At 54.9% G+C, this 15,428-nt stretch overlaps 1 protein-coding gene across 3 annotated transcripts in view; it reads left to right on the top strand.

Moving 5' to 3' along the window:
• The window catches only part of DENND2A (DENN domain containing 2A), a 90,587-nt gene that overhangs the window by 68,803 nt on the left and 6,356 nt on the right, over nt 1-15,428 (top strand). For all 3 annotated transcript variants that reach the window (XM_053926922.1, XM_045191189.2, XM_024555131.4), the window contains 3 exons: nt 1,220-1,368; nt 12,613-12,790; nt 14,015-14,056. In XM_053926922.1, coding sequence (XP_053782897.1) covers nt 1,220-1,368; nt 12,613-12,790; nt 14,015-14,056 — 369 coding nt within the window. The remainder of the gene's footprint in view (nt 1-1,219; nt 1,369-12,612; nt 12,791-14,014; nt 14,057-15,428) is intronic.

Here is a 15,428-nt window from a genome sequence, read left to right as displayed (position 1 = left end):
AAATTCCACCTGAAGTGTAGTCCATCCAGCCCAGGACTCCGGCCCCGAGAGCAGCACCCAGAACTCCGCCTTGGCCACACGTGTGGTTCTTCGCATGATGTTGGCCTCGCAGATTAGGGGCCCGCACTGAGCATCCTTGGCTTCTCGTGGCAGCCCACTGCATCCATGAATTTTACACAAACCTACGTATGTTTTTGTCTGCATCTCTGTCACTTTATCACGTGAAACAGATTATTTTCAGGGGAAGCAAGCTCAGGCACTTTCTATGCACCCTGGGTTTGGAAGTGTGTGCCTGTCCTGGGCTGGGCTGACACTTGATGCTGGAGCTTGTTTGCATTCTTCCCGTTCCACATTTGTGGCTCTGTGGACCTCAGAAGGCACATCCCACACAGACTTGGGTCTCTAGCTCCAAAGGCCCTGGAAAAGCAGGTCACCTGTGAAGACGGGGAGGGATGAGGATAGGTCTGGAGCATTCTGGAACAACCCAGGTTCCTAGCACAGAGAGGAGCCATCTCCCTGAGGCTGGAGAGCCACGCTGTACAGAGGCAGGTGGCTCGGCCACAGGGCCTTAGCTGTGCTGCAGCACCTGTGCTGAGAGTGAAAGGGTAGCTGCTCACAGAAGAAACCTGTGCACGTGAGGACTGACCGGAGGTGAATTCAGGGCCATCACAGCAAGTGCAGAATGAGAAGACACACACCCTCAGCTTCTGGGCGGGAAGACACCACCTGGGGAGGGCTTGGAGTGGGCGGTCCGTTCAGAAACACCTCCTAGAGGAGGTGAGTCTGCTCCCATCTGCCGGTTCTCTGTGTGAGCCTGGGATCCACTCTGGCAGGGGACATTCCCTCTGGGACAGGCACTGGCTGTGGGGTACCAAGGGATAGCGCCTCGTCACCAGTCATAGAACTCCGTGGGTAGCGCAGATATGTCATTGCCAGGAGAGCCTCCGAACATCTGAGGCCAAGGGCCACTGCTGCTGCCGTCCTCTTCCCACCTCCGTCCACACTGTCCTCAGTCTCGTTGTTGTGTGTGAGGCACACGCTTCCCCTCCAGATGTTCTCCCCCCAGCCCCCTGGGTTCTTTCTTTCCCCAGTCCCTTTTGTTTTCCTTCTCCCTTTCCCTTTGCCCCTGCCAGTGGGCCACCCCTGGTGAGGATGATTGGATGCGTGAGAGGCCTGGCTGAGTAGGCTGGGCCCTCATGGCATCTCCTTTTCCCGGCAGGTGATTGAGCTGTCCCGCCCGCTGGACTCCCGACTCGAACACGTGGACTTTGAGTGTCTCTTCTCTTCCCTCAGTGTCCGCCACCTGCTCTGTGTTTTTGCCTCCCTGCTTCTGGAAAGGAGGGTTATCTTCATCGCAGACAAGCTCAGGTACCTACCGTGGCTACTGCTGCTAGTATGTGTGGCTGACAGGCAGCGTTGGGCCGTCTGAAGTCAGGGGGCAGGCGATGGCTTGGGGTTGCAGAAGCAGCTCCTCCGGAGCGACGGCGGGTAGGTGGGGTCAGGGCGTTGTCACTGGGCAGCTGAGACCGAAGGTTCGGAAGCACACGAGTGCTGTGAGCCGAAGCAGGCCTGCACTGCTCGGCCACACTTACCTTATTTGGCCTAATCTGATATTTGGTGTGTGGTATTTTCATTCATTCTGCTTTGTGTTAGGCACCTGCCATGTTCTGGGAACAGTGCGGGGAAACCCTCAGGGAGCTCTCAATACGTTTGGGGGACAGGAAAGTGAACAGACCACACGCCAGTGCTGTGCAGTGAGGCTCTGGAGAGGCGGTGTGTGCTGGAGACCGAGGAGGGCACTCACTCCCAGAGCAGGCGCCTTCCTCCTGAGTCAGAGACAGTCCAGGCTACAGGAGCTGTCCCCGCAAGGACGAGGACGCGGGAGGCTGAGCACAGAGCAGTTCACTGCCGCTGAGCAGAGAGGAGAGCGGAGTGGGAAGTGAGCAGCTGGCAGATGTGGCGGCCCGGCTCGTGGAAGGGCTGCGGGGGCCCCACCAGAGAGCGCAGGCCCTTCAAAGAGTGTCCTGAAGAGTCCCCGCCATCCGTGTTGAAATCAGTCACAGAACCTCACAAACTCACTGCCCAGCAGGAACCCCCACGCCCTAACAGCACACTCAGGGATTTGCTCGGGCCACGTCCCAAATCAAGGAAAGTCCAGAGGAGAGGCAGATAGGGATCTGGGCTAGTTCTGAGCTTCTGAAAAGACTGAATCCCTGGCACGTTCGTCATCCTGAATCAGAGCCTCTGTGCCTTGGAACCAAGGGCACAGGAGTGTGAGTGGCGGCTGCAGCTGCAGAAGGGCCGAGATGTGGGGCCTGGCCCGGGAAGGGCCAGCCAACCAGGAGAAGCGGGTGGGGCCCGCTGAGAAGTCCATCTGGAGAGCAGCTCATCTGCCAAAAACACAAAAATCGAAGAACTGTGGTTTAGAGAGGAAATATGCCTCTCAACTCTGGGAAACAAAAGGGAGGAAGAAGAAGAGGGAAGGAATGGGAAGGACAAAGAGTGTGAATGTGGAGCTCATCAGGGGGCGTGGTAGGAGATGGAATCCAGCCCCCGCCCCCACCCCAGCCCCCCAGCCATCTGGTCACCTTGCCGATGCTCCCCTTGGACGTCAGCCACTGCTTCCCAGCCCGCTCCCACCATGTCAGTGTCACGGTCACTGTGCTCCTGGGCACTCTTCGTCAGTCAGCTCAAGGGGCAGCCTGTCTCGGAGCCTGCAGCTGGTGCTGGGCACTGGGCAGCTCTCCAGGCCCAGGGCCCTGGGGAATTCAGACCAGAGAGTTCTCAAGGTGGGGCCCTGGAAGCTAAGGATGAGCAGTAACCCTTCAGTGACCAGGATCGGATTTCATCAGCACCTAGTCCTGTCTGCTTCTCTGGCAGCCCTGCTGTCTTCAGGCTTGACTTTGGGGGAGGGACAAAGGGAAGACCTCAGAAAGGCCTAAGGAAGCAGGGAAGGCCTGGGGAGTAAACCCATTGGCCTCCAGGGGCTAAGATGGGGGTGGACAGTCCCCTGAGGAGCTGGCTACTGGGTTAAAGTCGCCAGGCTCCAGGAGGGGTCAGCCTGAGAATGTGTCTGAGGAGAAGAGGGTGGCTGGTGAGAAGCTGTCCAGTCAGGGACCACGAGCCCCCACCCCACCAGCCTTCCTCCTGAGAGGAGAGCAGGAAGGGAGGGAGCCTGGTGGAAGACAAATGCATCCCTGGTGGGAGCGGAGGGGAGGTGTCAGGGACACCAGGACACCTGGAAGCGCTTAGGACAAAGATGGGTGGGAGGGGACTTGGCCACCTCTACCCCAGCCCTGGGCAGACCTCTGGGTTGTCATGCTGGACCCTGGAGCAGCCCTGCCCCCAGGGCTGCTGTAATGAGAGACGTCAGAAAGTGGAGGGACCCGGCAGCTGTGACTGGCTCCTGCCCTGGCTCTAGGGCAGCTCTGTGGAGGAGACAGTCACTCCGTGACCTGATTGGAGGGACTTTCTCTCCTCACCCCACTCCATGGTGGCTGGATTCTCCCTTCTGAGATTTAGTCTTTTCAAACATGTGGGGGTAAAGTGCCAGCTGTGGCTGCAGCCAAGGGTGAGCACCAGGCAGTAGTGCCCCCTGGGCGTTTTCTTTTGCGGCAGCTGCCAGATGTGGGCCGCCAGGATTTTTGTAGGGGAGGAGGAGGCAGCAGGAATTTGGATTATGTTGCGCCCAGAGCAAGGCCACGGCCCGGTGTTTATTGCGTGTGCACACGTGTGGGTAAAGTACCTTCGTTACATTTTTAGACCCTTTACGCTTTCAGACGTGCATGCTCCTCTCTCGTCACGCGGGGGCTGCCTTTCCACAGTGGGGAGGGACCCCACACATCCTCGGCTGTTGGCCCTGGGTCTCCTCAGTTTTGAAATACGGGCTGGTATGCACCCAGGCCCCTCACAGCTCTGACTGGTTAGGGCCCCAATGTCCCGTTGTCCCCAAAGGCAGCACGTGCTTGTCCTGTTACACATGGCTCAGTGTTCCCTCTCCTGCCCAATAAATTATCTTTCCACCCAACACTAGTTCCAAGCAGACATGAGGAGGTGGAAAGATAAACAAGCAAAGGCCCACTGAGCCCTGAGCCCAGAGGAGAAGAAAACACAGCAGGAGGGGCCTGATGGGCAGGACCAGGACTCGACGCCCCCACAGCCGCAGGCGCAGGGAACACTGTGAGGTGGCCTCTGAGCTCTCACAACTCAGTGGACAGGCTGTATGATAGGAAGCTCAGAAGCACAGAGATTAAGCCGCTTTGCTCGGGGAAGCAGTTAGTGGGGGAGCTGGAGGGAGAAGAAAAGGACCTGGGGTCGGGGTGAGGGCTGTCTGCCTGCAGAAACATACGCATGAGCAAAGTTTTTAAAAACACACCGTTAGGATTTCCTTAGTGCTTGGCAGTCGGGCCAGAATTATATCCTGAAAAAGCTAAGACACCGTGCTTTTCTCCCCAGGGCCCACCCCTTCCTTATGCCTCCCAGCTGGGACCCCAATGAGATAGGTGGGTCTTGGCAACCCCCAAAGTCTCTCCCAGCCCTGAAATTCTCTGACTCCTTGCTCTGGGCCTTCTAGGACTAAGCTCCTTAGTGCCTGTCCGCCCAGACTCCCCGGCCCAGAACCTGTTAAGTTCTCCTGCCCTGCAATCTGACCCAGGACTTGCCCCCTGAGACTCCCGTGCTTCCCAGAGTGTCCCAGGGGACGACCGCCTCATCAGCCCGCTGAGAAATGGGGATGTGGACCACACAGTTCCTGCGGGACCCCTTGGCGCAGACGCTCTGATTCTGAGCAGCGGGAAAGGCATCAGACGAAAGACCCTCCGTGAGCTCACCTCTCCCCCAGCGGATCGGATGTGTTAGGAGCCTGCTGGGACCTGACGGGCAGCTCAGTGTGTTGGAGCATTGTCCTGTAAATGGGTCGTGCGTTCGATTCCTGGTCAGGGCACATAACTGTATTTCGGTTCGGTGCCCAGTTAGGGCACATATGAGAGGCAACCAATCAAATGTTTCTCTCCCTCTCTCCTTCCCTTCTTCTCTCTCTAAAATCAATAAGCACGTCCACGGGTGAGGATTTAAAAAAAAAATCATCTGGACGGCATGTCCCTGCACTGCTGCCTACCAGGCGGTGCGTCTGGTCTGGGGCGCTCCAGAGCTGGGGGGTGCTGAGGACACAGCGTGCACCCTCAGCACCCTCCTTCACCCTGTCTGTCGTGGACCCTCGCTCCCGGGACTTTCAGACACGCGTGGCCTCCCCGGGCCTCGCCCTAGACTGTGCTCAGGAGTCAGGGCACGCTCTCCACCTCCTCTTGCAGCTTTAACTGCGTGCTTCCCGGGGCCTCGGTTAGCCTCCCTTTCAGGGTCTCTGCGACCCTCACTTGTGCCTCCTCCCCTGACAGGCCAAGCGGCTGGTTCAGGGAAGTCTGGCTCACCTGTAAGACAATGACCTAGCTAATGATCGGAGCAAGAGACTCCACCAAAGAGCATCGTGTGTCTGAGGTTCCAGAGCAGGGCAGCCAGAAGCCACCTCTCTCCGCCAGCCCGCTCCACCTAACGGTGCTCCTCCCGGAGGGGTTGGTGAATACCAGCTGCGACCGGCTCGTGGGAAAATAGCTGTTGGAAGTCAGCGGTTCTCTGGCCAGGCCGTGAGAGGCAGTGGCTGGCCGCCAGTTGCCTGAGATAGAAGTGTCTACAAAGAAAGCCCCCCACATGGGTTGGAGCTGGTGCTGTCATCCCTGTTGCCCTGGCACAGCCCCCCCCCCGCGGCACGTGCACCGACTTCTAGGCCTGAGCAGCCAGCAGTGGAAGCAAGGCACCTCATTCTTCTGATTTCAATACCACAGAATAGGGCACGAGAGCAGGGCGCGCCGGGCACTCGGGGAGTGGCCCCGCGACATCCCAGGGTGGAAGGTAGCCTGCTTCAGGCCTGCAGTCATGGCCGCCAGCTCCCTCCCCACCGCGCAATCCCTTCACTCGTTGCCATCAGTGAGTCTGCCCACCACAAGAGGAAACAGCAGAGAGTGTGGCAAATGCTGTAGGAGTTATAAAAGGGTTTTAAGTGGAGCCAAAAATCTGTCAAACTTGGCCTAACGTTTTTGCTCCGTTTCATCTTTAGGGTGGACAGTGAGTGTCTCTTACGCTCTGTCAAGCCAAAGTCCGACAGATGGAAAAGAAAGCATGTTGTTGGGGTGGCTCGTTCTGTTTTCATAGCAACCCAAATAAGCATTTCCCTGTACCCCGTTCCTCATTTCCCTGAAGATAAACATTTTGGGTTTTAGTTTATTTGTTTCCGTTCCCAAAGTTCTGGTTAAATCTGTAGACAAGGCTGCATAATAAACCCATAGCTCCACATTAACGAATGTGTACAAAAGTTTTAGGTGGGACAGAGGTTTTTGGTTGGTTGCTTTTTTTGAATACAAGCGAGAGTTCATTTAGAAAGTCACAGAGGTAGCAGAAGGGAGCCGGCTGGGCTGCGTGGGCTCAGGAAAGAAGGTACAGGGGCTGAGGGAGGGCCCTGGGAGCTCAGGAGAGACTTGGGGGTAAAGGTAACGGCCTGGAGGAAGGAGAGGGGGTGGCAGGGAAAGGCCATGCTCCAGAGAGAGAGACAGAGTGGTGACCAAATCTTTAGTATTGAAGAAATTTACCTTTCGTCCTTCTATAGTGCAGTGACACTAGACGCTGAGTGACAGACCGCTAGCTAGTGACAGGTCTTTGTCAAGTCTTGGCCAGTGCTGGGGTTTGAACCTTGGCTTTAATTCAGATAACTGTGTATGTAGCTAGGCACCCTTGTCCTTTTGGTTCGTTTCCAATCAGTTTCTGTAAGCTGAAGCGGGGTCCCATATCCTGTCTGGAGTCAGCTGCCCCCAGCAATGTTCACCGTCTCAGAAGAAGGCTGAGGTGGTGAGCACACCCTCTCCAGTCAGGTGACTTTTCCCGAGGCCCACCTGAGAGTGTGAGCAGCTGCCGTCTTGGTGGTCTGGTGTCCCGATCACCACTCCGGAGGTCCTCGGAGGCTGACAGAGTCTCAGAGCTACACACGGGGGTGGGCAAACGTAGGTTCACAGTTGTGAGGCTGTGAAACACAGTTAATAAAGCTGTGGTAAAACAACCTCCGTGCTAGCCATACGAGTAGCTGTCAGCCCACTCCTACCGGCCCGTACATTTAACTCAGCCAAGTCCTACAAAAAATGCAACTTCACTAACATGGTAGCATCAGCCTGATTATATATTAAGAGTTAACTACCTATTTTTGGCTATGAACATGAAGATGACACTTGGAGCAGTGTGTGGAGAACGGCATAGCCACCCATTACTGCCTGCCACTCCAGCCTTGGGCTGGACACTGATTCCCGCTCCCTCTGAGCCAGCTGCCCCCGGCCACGCCGGCTCTGGGCCGCAGTCTTGTGGGGGCTACTGCGGCAGCTGAGTTGCTCTCTGGTCCTGGCTCTGCTAGTGAGCCCTAGAAGTACCTTCCGACGACAAGCCTCGGTTCTTTCCAATTTCAGCTACTTCCTGCTCCCGGCTTTCCCTCTTACAGATCCGTGGTGTATAGACGTTAAAGCTGGATGGATATCAGAAATGATCCAGTCCACTTTCCTTATTTTACGGAAGAGGAACCCAAGGCCTAGAGAAGGACTTTAGCTGAAATCCCACAGTTTTCTTGAGACCTAGCCTGTGTTCTCTTTAAACTCAATGACACATTCCTTCAGGGTTGGAAAGCACAGAAATGGCAATATGGCAGCCACTGCATGGTGACACCCACCTCCCGCTAGGTCTCACCAGGCAGCAGGCCAGACCAGAGCCTGCCTGTCACGCCCGTTCCTGGGAACGATGCACTGGTAGGAAGGACGCTTTGCTTGGAATGTTAAAAGGTACTGATGGGCACCTCCTTCAGGTTCCTGGGGTGTCTGTCTCACTCAGGAAGCTCGTTTTCTCTTCTGGTGGCTTCTGAGAGGAGGCGCTCTGCTCAATTCTCACTGGCTCCTAGGTGAGCTGGAAGGCTGTGAGCATAGCAACCCCAAGTACATGGCACAAGGACTGGGCAGCACCAGAACCAAAGCGTCTTCCACAGGAGAACTGTAGCACTCACAAGTGCACCTGATGTCTTTGCACGCACGCTTCAGCCCTCAGGAACCACCACCAAGCAGCAAAGCATTGTGGGGCCCGATCCTTCTCACCCGCGCCCAGCTTTTAACCCTGAGTCCCAGCCAGACCCCCACTGTCACCTCTCATCTCCCTCCCCCACTTCTGTACGAATTGATCCCAGCCTCCTTTCTGGGGTCCTTCCCTCCACCCCCTCTGTAATGCGAAGCAGCTGCCCAGCTCCCTTCCTGCGCCTTCTCTCAGCAGCACTGCCTCCCCTCCCACCAGGAGATGCAGACGCTCAGTGTGGCTGTGCCTCAGGCGTGCTTGGAGAGCCACCCCGAGCACCCCCAGAGCCCCGAGCACCCCCAGAACCGGAGACTGTTCTCTGCACATCCCCAGGAGACCACCCATCCTAGCGGTGGCCTCTGCCCCTGCCCAAGGCTCCTCGCTTTCACAAGTGAGGGAATAACATCTTGTTAGCATTCACAGCAGGGACTGCGAAAAACACTTTAGCTGCAGTTAAAATAGTCCCTCTCTTCTCCTCTATCACTTATTTTAGGGAGAAGGCTACCACTAGCTGATTATTTGCAGAATTTGACCTTTCCTTCTAGTGTTTCAAGAAGCATTTTTTAAAGAATAGGAACGGGGACTGGAGAGCAAGAGGAACGAGCTGCCCCTTGGCGTGGGCCGCTGGTTAGGGTCCTGGCACCCCAGCCCTGTGTGCACTGGCCGGCGAGGCATTCCCCAGAGCCAGGTGAGCAGACACTTGGACCGGCCCCAGCAGGGTCGGGCTGCTTACAAAACAAACAAACCAGAACCACTTGTTAGGACAAGTAGTCAACTGTGACAACACGGACCTACCCGGCCAGCGGGTTACCCAGTTGAGTTGTCATTATTTGTCCTTGCAACAATTGAATACAGTTGTCCTTGAGCTCACTGCATTCCAGTTACCTCAATGAATTTTACCTTTTCTTTCTGTAGCATGTATTCACCCACCCTATGCCCCTGGCATTACTTACCACTTTTTTAAAAAACTGGTTACAACTGCCTTCATCATCCAGTTGGTTCATACTCACTGCAGCTGAACCAGGGCCTCCCTGCCACCCGCTGGGGCCCACCCAGCACAACAGGGCAGCATAGGGCTTCAACCAGGAGACACCGAGTGCTGTTGCAGCCGAGAAGCGAGCAGCTGATCACACTTTCTCCTTCTAGGGATGAGGCTGCAAGAAAGCACAAGGGCGGGAGGCCTTTTCTTGGAATTGGGAAAAAGTTAGATTCATTTTTCTATTGCATTGATTGAGAAAAACTCAAAGGCTCTGGCTGTGTCTCTTCTGGCTCCATTCTTCTCTGCATCTTTCACCTGCCCTGGTCTTGGAGGGTTCTTCTCCCGCCCTGCCCCCACCTGAATTCACAGGGGACTTGTCCCTGTTTTAGCCTCCTGTTCTTTAGCTATAAAATTCAAAGATGAACTCTATCTCTATCCTAAACCAAACATTCTGGGATTCTGCACCTTCCCTGCAATCAAAAGTGCTTAAACCACAAGTCTGAAATGGAAAAGGACTCTTAACCATGAGTCCCGCACTTTTTTTCTCTCGTAGTGACTTCACTGGAGTGAGGGTTTCGAAGACTGGTGATGTGGGCCACAGGCGACGCCCACTACTTACACAGTCACACAGTCCACTTCCTTGTCCAAGCAACACTTAGGGATGTATAACGTACAGGCTACGAAAAGAGACGGTTGAACATAAAATACTTCTTCACTCAGGGGATTCTTTCTTAAGGTCTTTTAAGGGACTCCCTCAAGTCCCTTGGAAATGAAAGCCAACATCCCCGTAAAACATGTAACATGTCAAACTTCCAACTCAATGTTCGCCCCCCCCCCCACACCGTTCACTGGCCCCAGACCCCATTACTGCCGTCTCCAGCGACACACTGTGCACACTCAGGCCCAGCACGTGCAGCGCGCAGGCACACACAGTGCCGTGTGCAACTGAGAGAAACGCAGGAGACTCTCATTTCTGTCCTGTTCTTTTCGTTGTTGGTTTCAGTGCTCACGTAACCCACCAAAATGATGTTAGGGCTCTCTGAAATGGGCCGCACACTGTAGTCGGAGAAAGGCTGCTCCGGACAGCACTCTTGTCGTTTGTATCTTAACCTCCTTGTTTGCTAAGGCAGGGCCTCCCAACGGCATGAGCAGATGAGCTTTGTGCGCTGGCCACACGGGAGCACGGACAAGTTCTAACGTCAGAAAACCAAGTACATGCTACACACCCCGTTATCTGCAGATCAAGGGAATTAAACACAAATGCCAAGCAATCCACCACAAGTATCAATAATCTGTGAGAGAAAGTGGTGCCTTCAGGGGAAAAAATGTTTCAGCTTTGAGAAAAGATCTTTGAAAGACGGAAGTCACTTCACCCCACGCTGGTGACTGAGTCATTAATATTGCTCTCCTTAATATAAGCCCTAACTAAATTTTTCTGTCTCACTCTCTACTCCGCTGATAAAGAAGGTGTTAGAGTGATCAGAACGGAATACTGGGGCAGCATTGTTCCCATTTGGGGGGTGATCATTTGAAAGACAAGGACTGAATACCATTGAACCATCTGGCTGCTGTGCTTCTACGCTGGTATTTCCTGCCTCCCAGCGATATCATGAGAGTGATCATTTGCAAAGTGAGGGGACAGGAAAGTTAGGAGACTCACACTGGTAAAGAAACAGATTCTGCATTACTCTTCTTAGGTCTGGGGGCCCCCAAATGTAGGTGGGATGGCACAGAGGGCTAATGTCTGCTTTAGGGTATTTCAGGGGGCACTGGACTCAGAGGAACTCACATGGCAGCTTAGTGAATATTTTTTATACATAACATGAAATGTACCATATTAATCGTGTTTAAGCATACAATTCAGTGGAGTTAAGTACATTCACAGTGTTTGCAGCCATTGCAAATGTCCATTTCTAGAGCCTTTTCTTCACCTCAAACTGAAACTCTGGACCCACTGACCCCCTTCTCCCTTCCTCCACCACGGGCAACCTCACGTCTACTCCCGCCTCCAGCCCAAGTCCCTCCATGTAGGCAGGACCACACCACATTTGACTTGCTTCACTCTCTAGCCACTGTGTTGTAATCCCATCCTTCCTCCCGAGGTATGAGGTACGCCAGCCCTAAGTGACTTTGTTAGTGGGCTCAGGAAAGTTTAAGGACAATGTGAGCACAGCTGCCTGACCTCATGAGGACCAGTAAAGGAGCGGGCATGTGTCCGAGCGCAGCTTCCTCGCAGCTTTCCCTGAAAGCTGTCCCAGCAAGTTCCCTGCTGGCCACAGGGCACAGGACACAGCACACCCTCGGGAGACGCCCGGACCCGCACTCCAACTTTGTTCTTCCAGTGAACGTACTCCTCCTGGCTTCTCGAAGCCGCGCATCAGAGTAAGAGGACGGAGGAGCTGCAGTATGCAGGGCGGCAGTAGGGAACGGCCAGCAGGGCTGCGAGGAAGCCAGGCCTCACTGTCTGGCCACAGTGGGATCCACATTCCAAGCGATAATCCCGAATAATCCCCCCTTTCACTGAGTAAACAGGGCAGGAGCCCAGGCGACACACAGTGTGAAGCGAAGGCTTGGGGAGTGATTAGTAAGGCTCTGTGCTTGCCAACACAACGCTACAATGTGGTCATTATTCTTTAAGAGATCTCCTGTAACTGAGAAAGAAAGAGACAGCGCTCAGAAAGTATATATGTAGCATAAGCATTTTAAAAAGAGAGAGGCTCCCATTATCTCCTTTATGTTGCTAATTCTCTAAGTTTCGAGTTCTGGGCTGGGGTAACGGGACGCGAGTGTCACCTTCACGAAACTGGGTTGTTTGCAGCTGACGCTGTCCTGTGAGAGCCCCAGGATTCCCGGTTTTCCCTGACTGCAGTGAGGTGGACATTTGGCTGCGAGAATGTGGGGATGAGGGCAAAGAAAAGGCTTGTATTAGAATATAGCGCACCTTTGGCCCCAAAGCAGAAGGTTGCTGGTTCGATTCCCAGCCAGGGCGTGTGCCTGGGTTGTGGGCCAGCTCCCCAGTTGGGGGCATGCAAGAGGCAATCAATCACTGTTTCTCTCCTTCTTTGTCCCCCTCCCTTCCCCTCTCTCTAAAGATAAATAAATAAAACCTTTTAAAAAAAGTATAGCTCATCTTCAGTAGGAGAGTGAGCATCCACGAGAAGACAGACCCTAGGCTCTCTGGGTGTGGTTTGTAAGGGGGCGTGGGAAGCGGGGTGGCAGTGAATGATTTCATACACACCATACGAGGATGGGACTCGCATATGCAGGCTCACTTGGAAAAGTTAGTCTGGGCATTAAGTTTGTCCCTCTGGCCACATCTCAAAGCTTCATGGAGGCTGCGTGTGCCTGGGGTAACTCGTGTCAGGGCTGGTTACGGGACACACCCAATTCGTGCATGATGGGTTTTCTCACCAACATGCCTTTGGGGTGGCGGGCGAGTGTCTCCGGGCGCTCCCTGACTCGGCCCTCCCCCTTCTCTCCCTCTGCAGCACGCTGTCCAAGTGCTGCCACGCGATGGTGGCCATCACCTACCCCTTCACCTGGCAGCACACCTACATCCCCGTGCTGCCGCCCGCCATGGTCGACATCGTGTGCTCGCCAACGCCCTTCCTCATCGGGCTGCTCACCAGCTCACTGCCGCTGCTCAGGGAGCTGCCCCTGGAAGAGGTGAGCTCCTGGGAGGCCCCTGTTCCCTTCCCGTGGAGGGGCAGAGGGGAAGCCCTGGCTCAGGCTGTGTTAGGAGCGGGGACCCCACAGGTTTGTCTGTGAAATAGCCACCCGCCTCCCGAGTCTCCATCTAGGTCGTTTTTCATGTTAGTAAAAAGGCAACCACCAAAACGTGTTTAATGACCAGCTTCCAGGTGTTCAGGTCTGTATCCAGGTGGGGAAAGTCCTACTGGGCGTCTCTGTGCTTATTTAGCTCCAGCCCCTTCTTCCAAGGAGCCTCTGTCCCGGGTGCCGAGAACTTCCAGCAGTCAGAGAGGAAGCCACCGGGACTAATGATACCACCCACTCCTGCACCCCCGGGGGGACACCTGGCCCTGGAATTCAGCCTGGGTCCCCGGGTGTGACTCCTCTAACTGCCTGGATGGTCCTCACATCTCATTCATATTAACCAGTGGGCTCAGGTCTTTGTGGGTTTGTGAGCTGTGAGAAGCTCGGAGACCCTGTGGCCCCTGTCGCAGCTCAGGTCAGTCCCAGAGGGCATTTGAGAACAAAGGAGAAAGGAGCCCTGGGATGTGTTAGAGCCACGTTCCAGCTCTTTGTGGAAACCTGGTGCCACCCAGGTCCCCAGCTCCTCCGCCCTCACAGCCAGGGGCCTGTGCTGGGGCCTGAGGGAGTGCTGCAGGCAAAAACCCTTGGCCTGGCTCTGGTGCCCGGAGGGGAAGGTGCTGCGTCTGAAAGCCCTGACTAAGGAGAGCACAGCAGCTGCATGCAGCCACTCACAGGGCTTCTCCCCTCCTCTCCCATGAAGAGGAGGGACAAGGCCAAGTGGGTATTTGGGAGGAAGGAGAGAGCACCCCTGGGTGCAGAGAGGCAGAGTCAAGTGGAGGAGGAATGAGTGGGGGCCTCTGGCCTGTGCCGCCCATCCCAGTGAACCCGCGCACTGGCAAAGCCAGCTGAGAGGCTCTGCCTTAGCCCGTCGGGTACAGGGCAGGGCGTCAGCCCATGGCGCGCACACTCCAGCCTGCGGTTTCAGTGCTGAAAGTGTGCGACTCAGGAAAGCCCTGGCCCCCACCTCCCCCCTTCATCACTTGTGGCTCCAGTGGCAACATCAGGAAACCACAAACGGCCCACTCCACCCCCACCCCTGCTGCCTCTCTGGGTGCCAAGAAGGCAAAGAGCCCATCGCCTTGTGGTCAGTGACAGTCCCTGTTCCTCGTCTTGCAGGTCCTTGTGGTCGACCTGGTCAACAATCGCTTCCTCAGACAGGTGAGTGAGAAGGCCAGCTTCAGCCCGCTGCTCCCTCTGTTTTCACCTCTTAGGTGTTGGGGGCTCAGCCTTCTGGCTCTGGAAAGGCTCCTTGGGGGCCTGGGCGGCTGGACGACCCCCTCCCTGCCAGGGCTGGCCCGAGGGCGGGGCGGAAGGCAGGGGCCAAAGACGACGGTTCGGCACAGGATGGGTCCCCACATGTTCTGCCACCAGTGGTTTTCTAACCGCTGGAATCTCCAGGTTCTAACTAGAGACTCTTGTCGTTTTCAACTTGCTTTTAAAGAAAACTTGAGAACAACGCTTACGATACTGTATTAAGTGGGAAAAAATCAGGATGCAAAACTAGGTACATTTTTTGCTGACCTTGTTGTTTTAAAAAAGGAAAGGAAAAGAGATTTTATATGTATATATAAAATCTAAAGGTACATATATACCTCTAAAAAAGTTGGAAAGGAAAACTCCCCAAAACATTAATGCTGGTTGTGGGAGACAGGGAGACGGATTATGAGGGCTTTTAAATTGTTTGCAAACTTCCGTGTATTTTCCATAATGATTGTAAACTATTTTCATTATTAGAGAAAGTAACACACAATTTCTCATTATCGTTTGCCAGCGAGGTCTAACCCTCTCAGGTCTTGCAAGGAAGCATTCCAGAAAGGCCGTTAGGGGCGTTCCTTTGCACCGCTTTTACGCTTGGAGTTGCCAAACTGCTGGGAATTTCTGTCGTGTTAATGCTGGTTTTTATCATTAGTTCCACTCACTTTCACTTCCCACAGGCCCCCCAGGCAGGCCCTTCCCCAAGGCTCTCCCGCCGGGAGGCCAGATCAGAAAGCCCACTTTGGTCCACTGGCCAGAGACCCCTGATCAGCACGAGCTACCCTACGGGGTGGGGGCAGTGGGGAACATTTCTTGAGTGGCCACTAAGTTCCAAGCACTTTCCACAAGGTAATTGTCTAGCATTAAACACCCGCCCCCAGCTTGACGGAGACATTACTGACATGCGCACAAGCGCAAGGGGCACAGGTGACGGTGTGATGCGTGTGTCTGTTGCGCAGTGGTGGCCACAGCGAGTTGAGTTAGGAAGTCATGGTCACCTCACGTAACTGCCTTTCGTGTGTGTGGTGATGGCACTGGAGAGCTGCTCTCCTAGTGACCTTCAGGTGGACGACGCAGCATCGCCACCCGCAGCGGCTGCGCTGTCCCCAGAGCGTCCCCCGAGCGTGCTGCTCGTAGGGCTGGGCGTTTGTGTGCTTCGGCCAGCACCTCCCTCAGCCCCAGCCTCTGGCAGCACCACTCCTCTCTATTCCTAATGAGTTTGGCTTTTTTAGATTCCAAATGCAAGTGAGAACATACTGTATTTGTCTCTCTCTAT

The sequence above is a fragment of the Desmodus rotundus genome, chromosome 6 (assembly GCF_022682495.2).
Source record: "Desmodus rotundus isolate HL8 chromosome 6, HLdesRot8A.1, whole genome shotgun sequence".
NCBI lineage: Eukaryota > Metazoa > Chordata > Mammalia > Chiroptera > Phyllostomidae > Desmodus > Desmodus rotundus.
The sequence above is the reverse complement of the archived record's forward strand: the minus strand, read 5'-3'. Positions and strand labels throughout refer to the sequence as shown.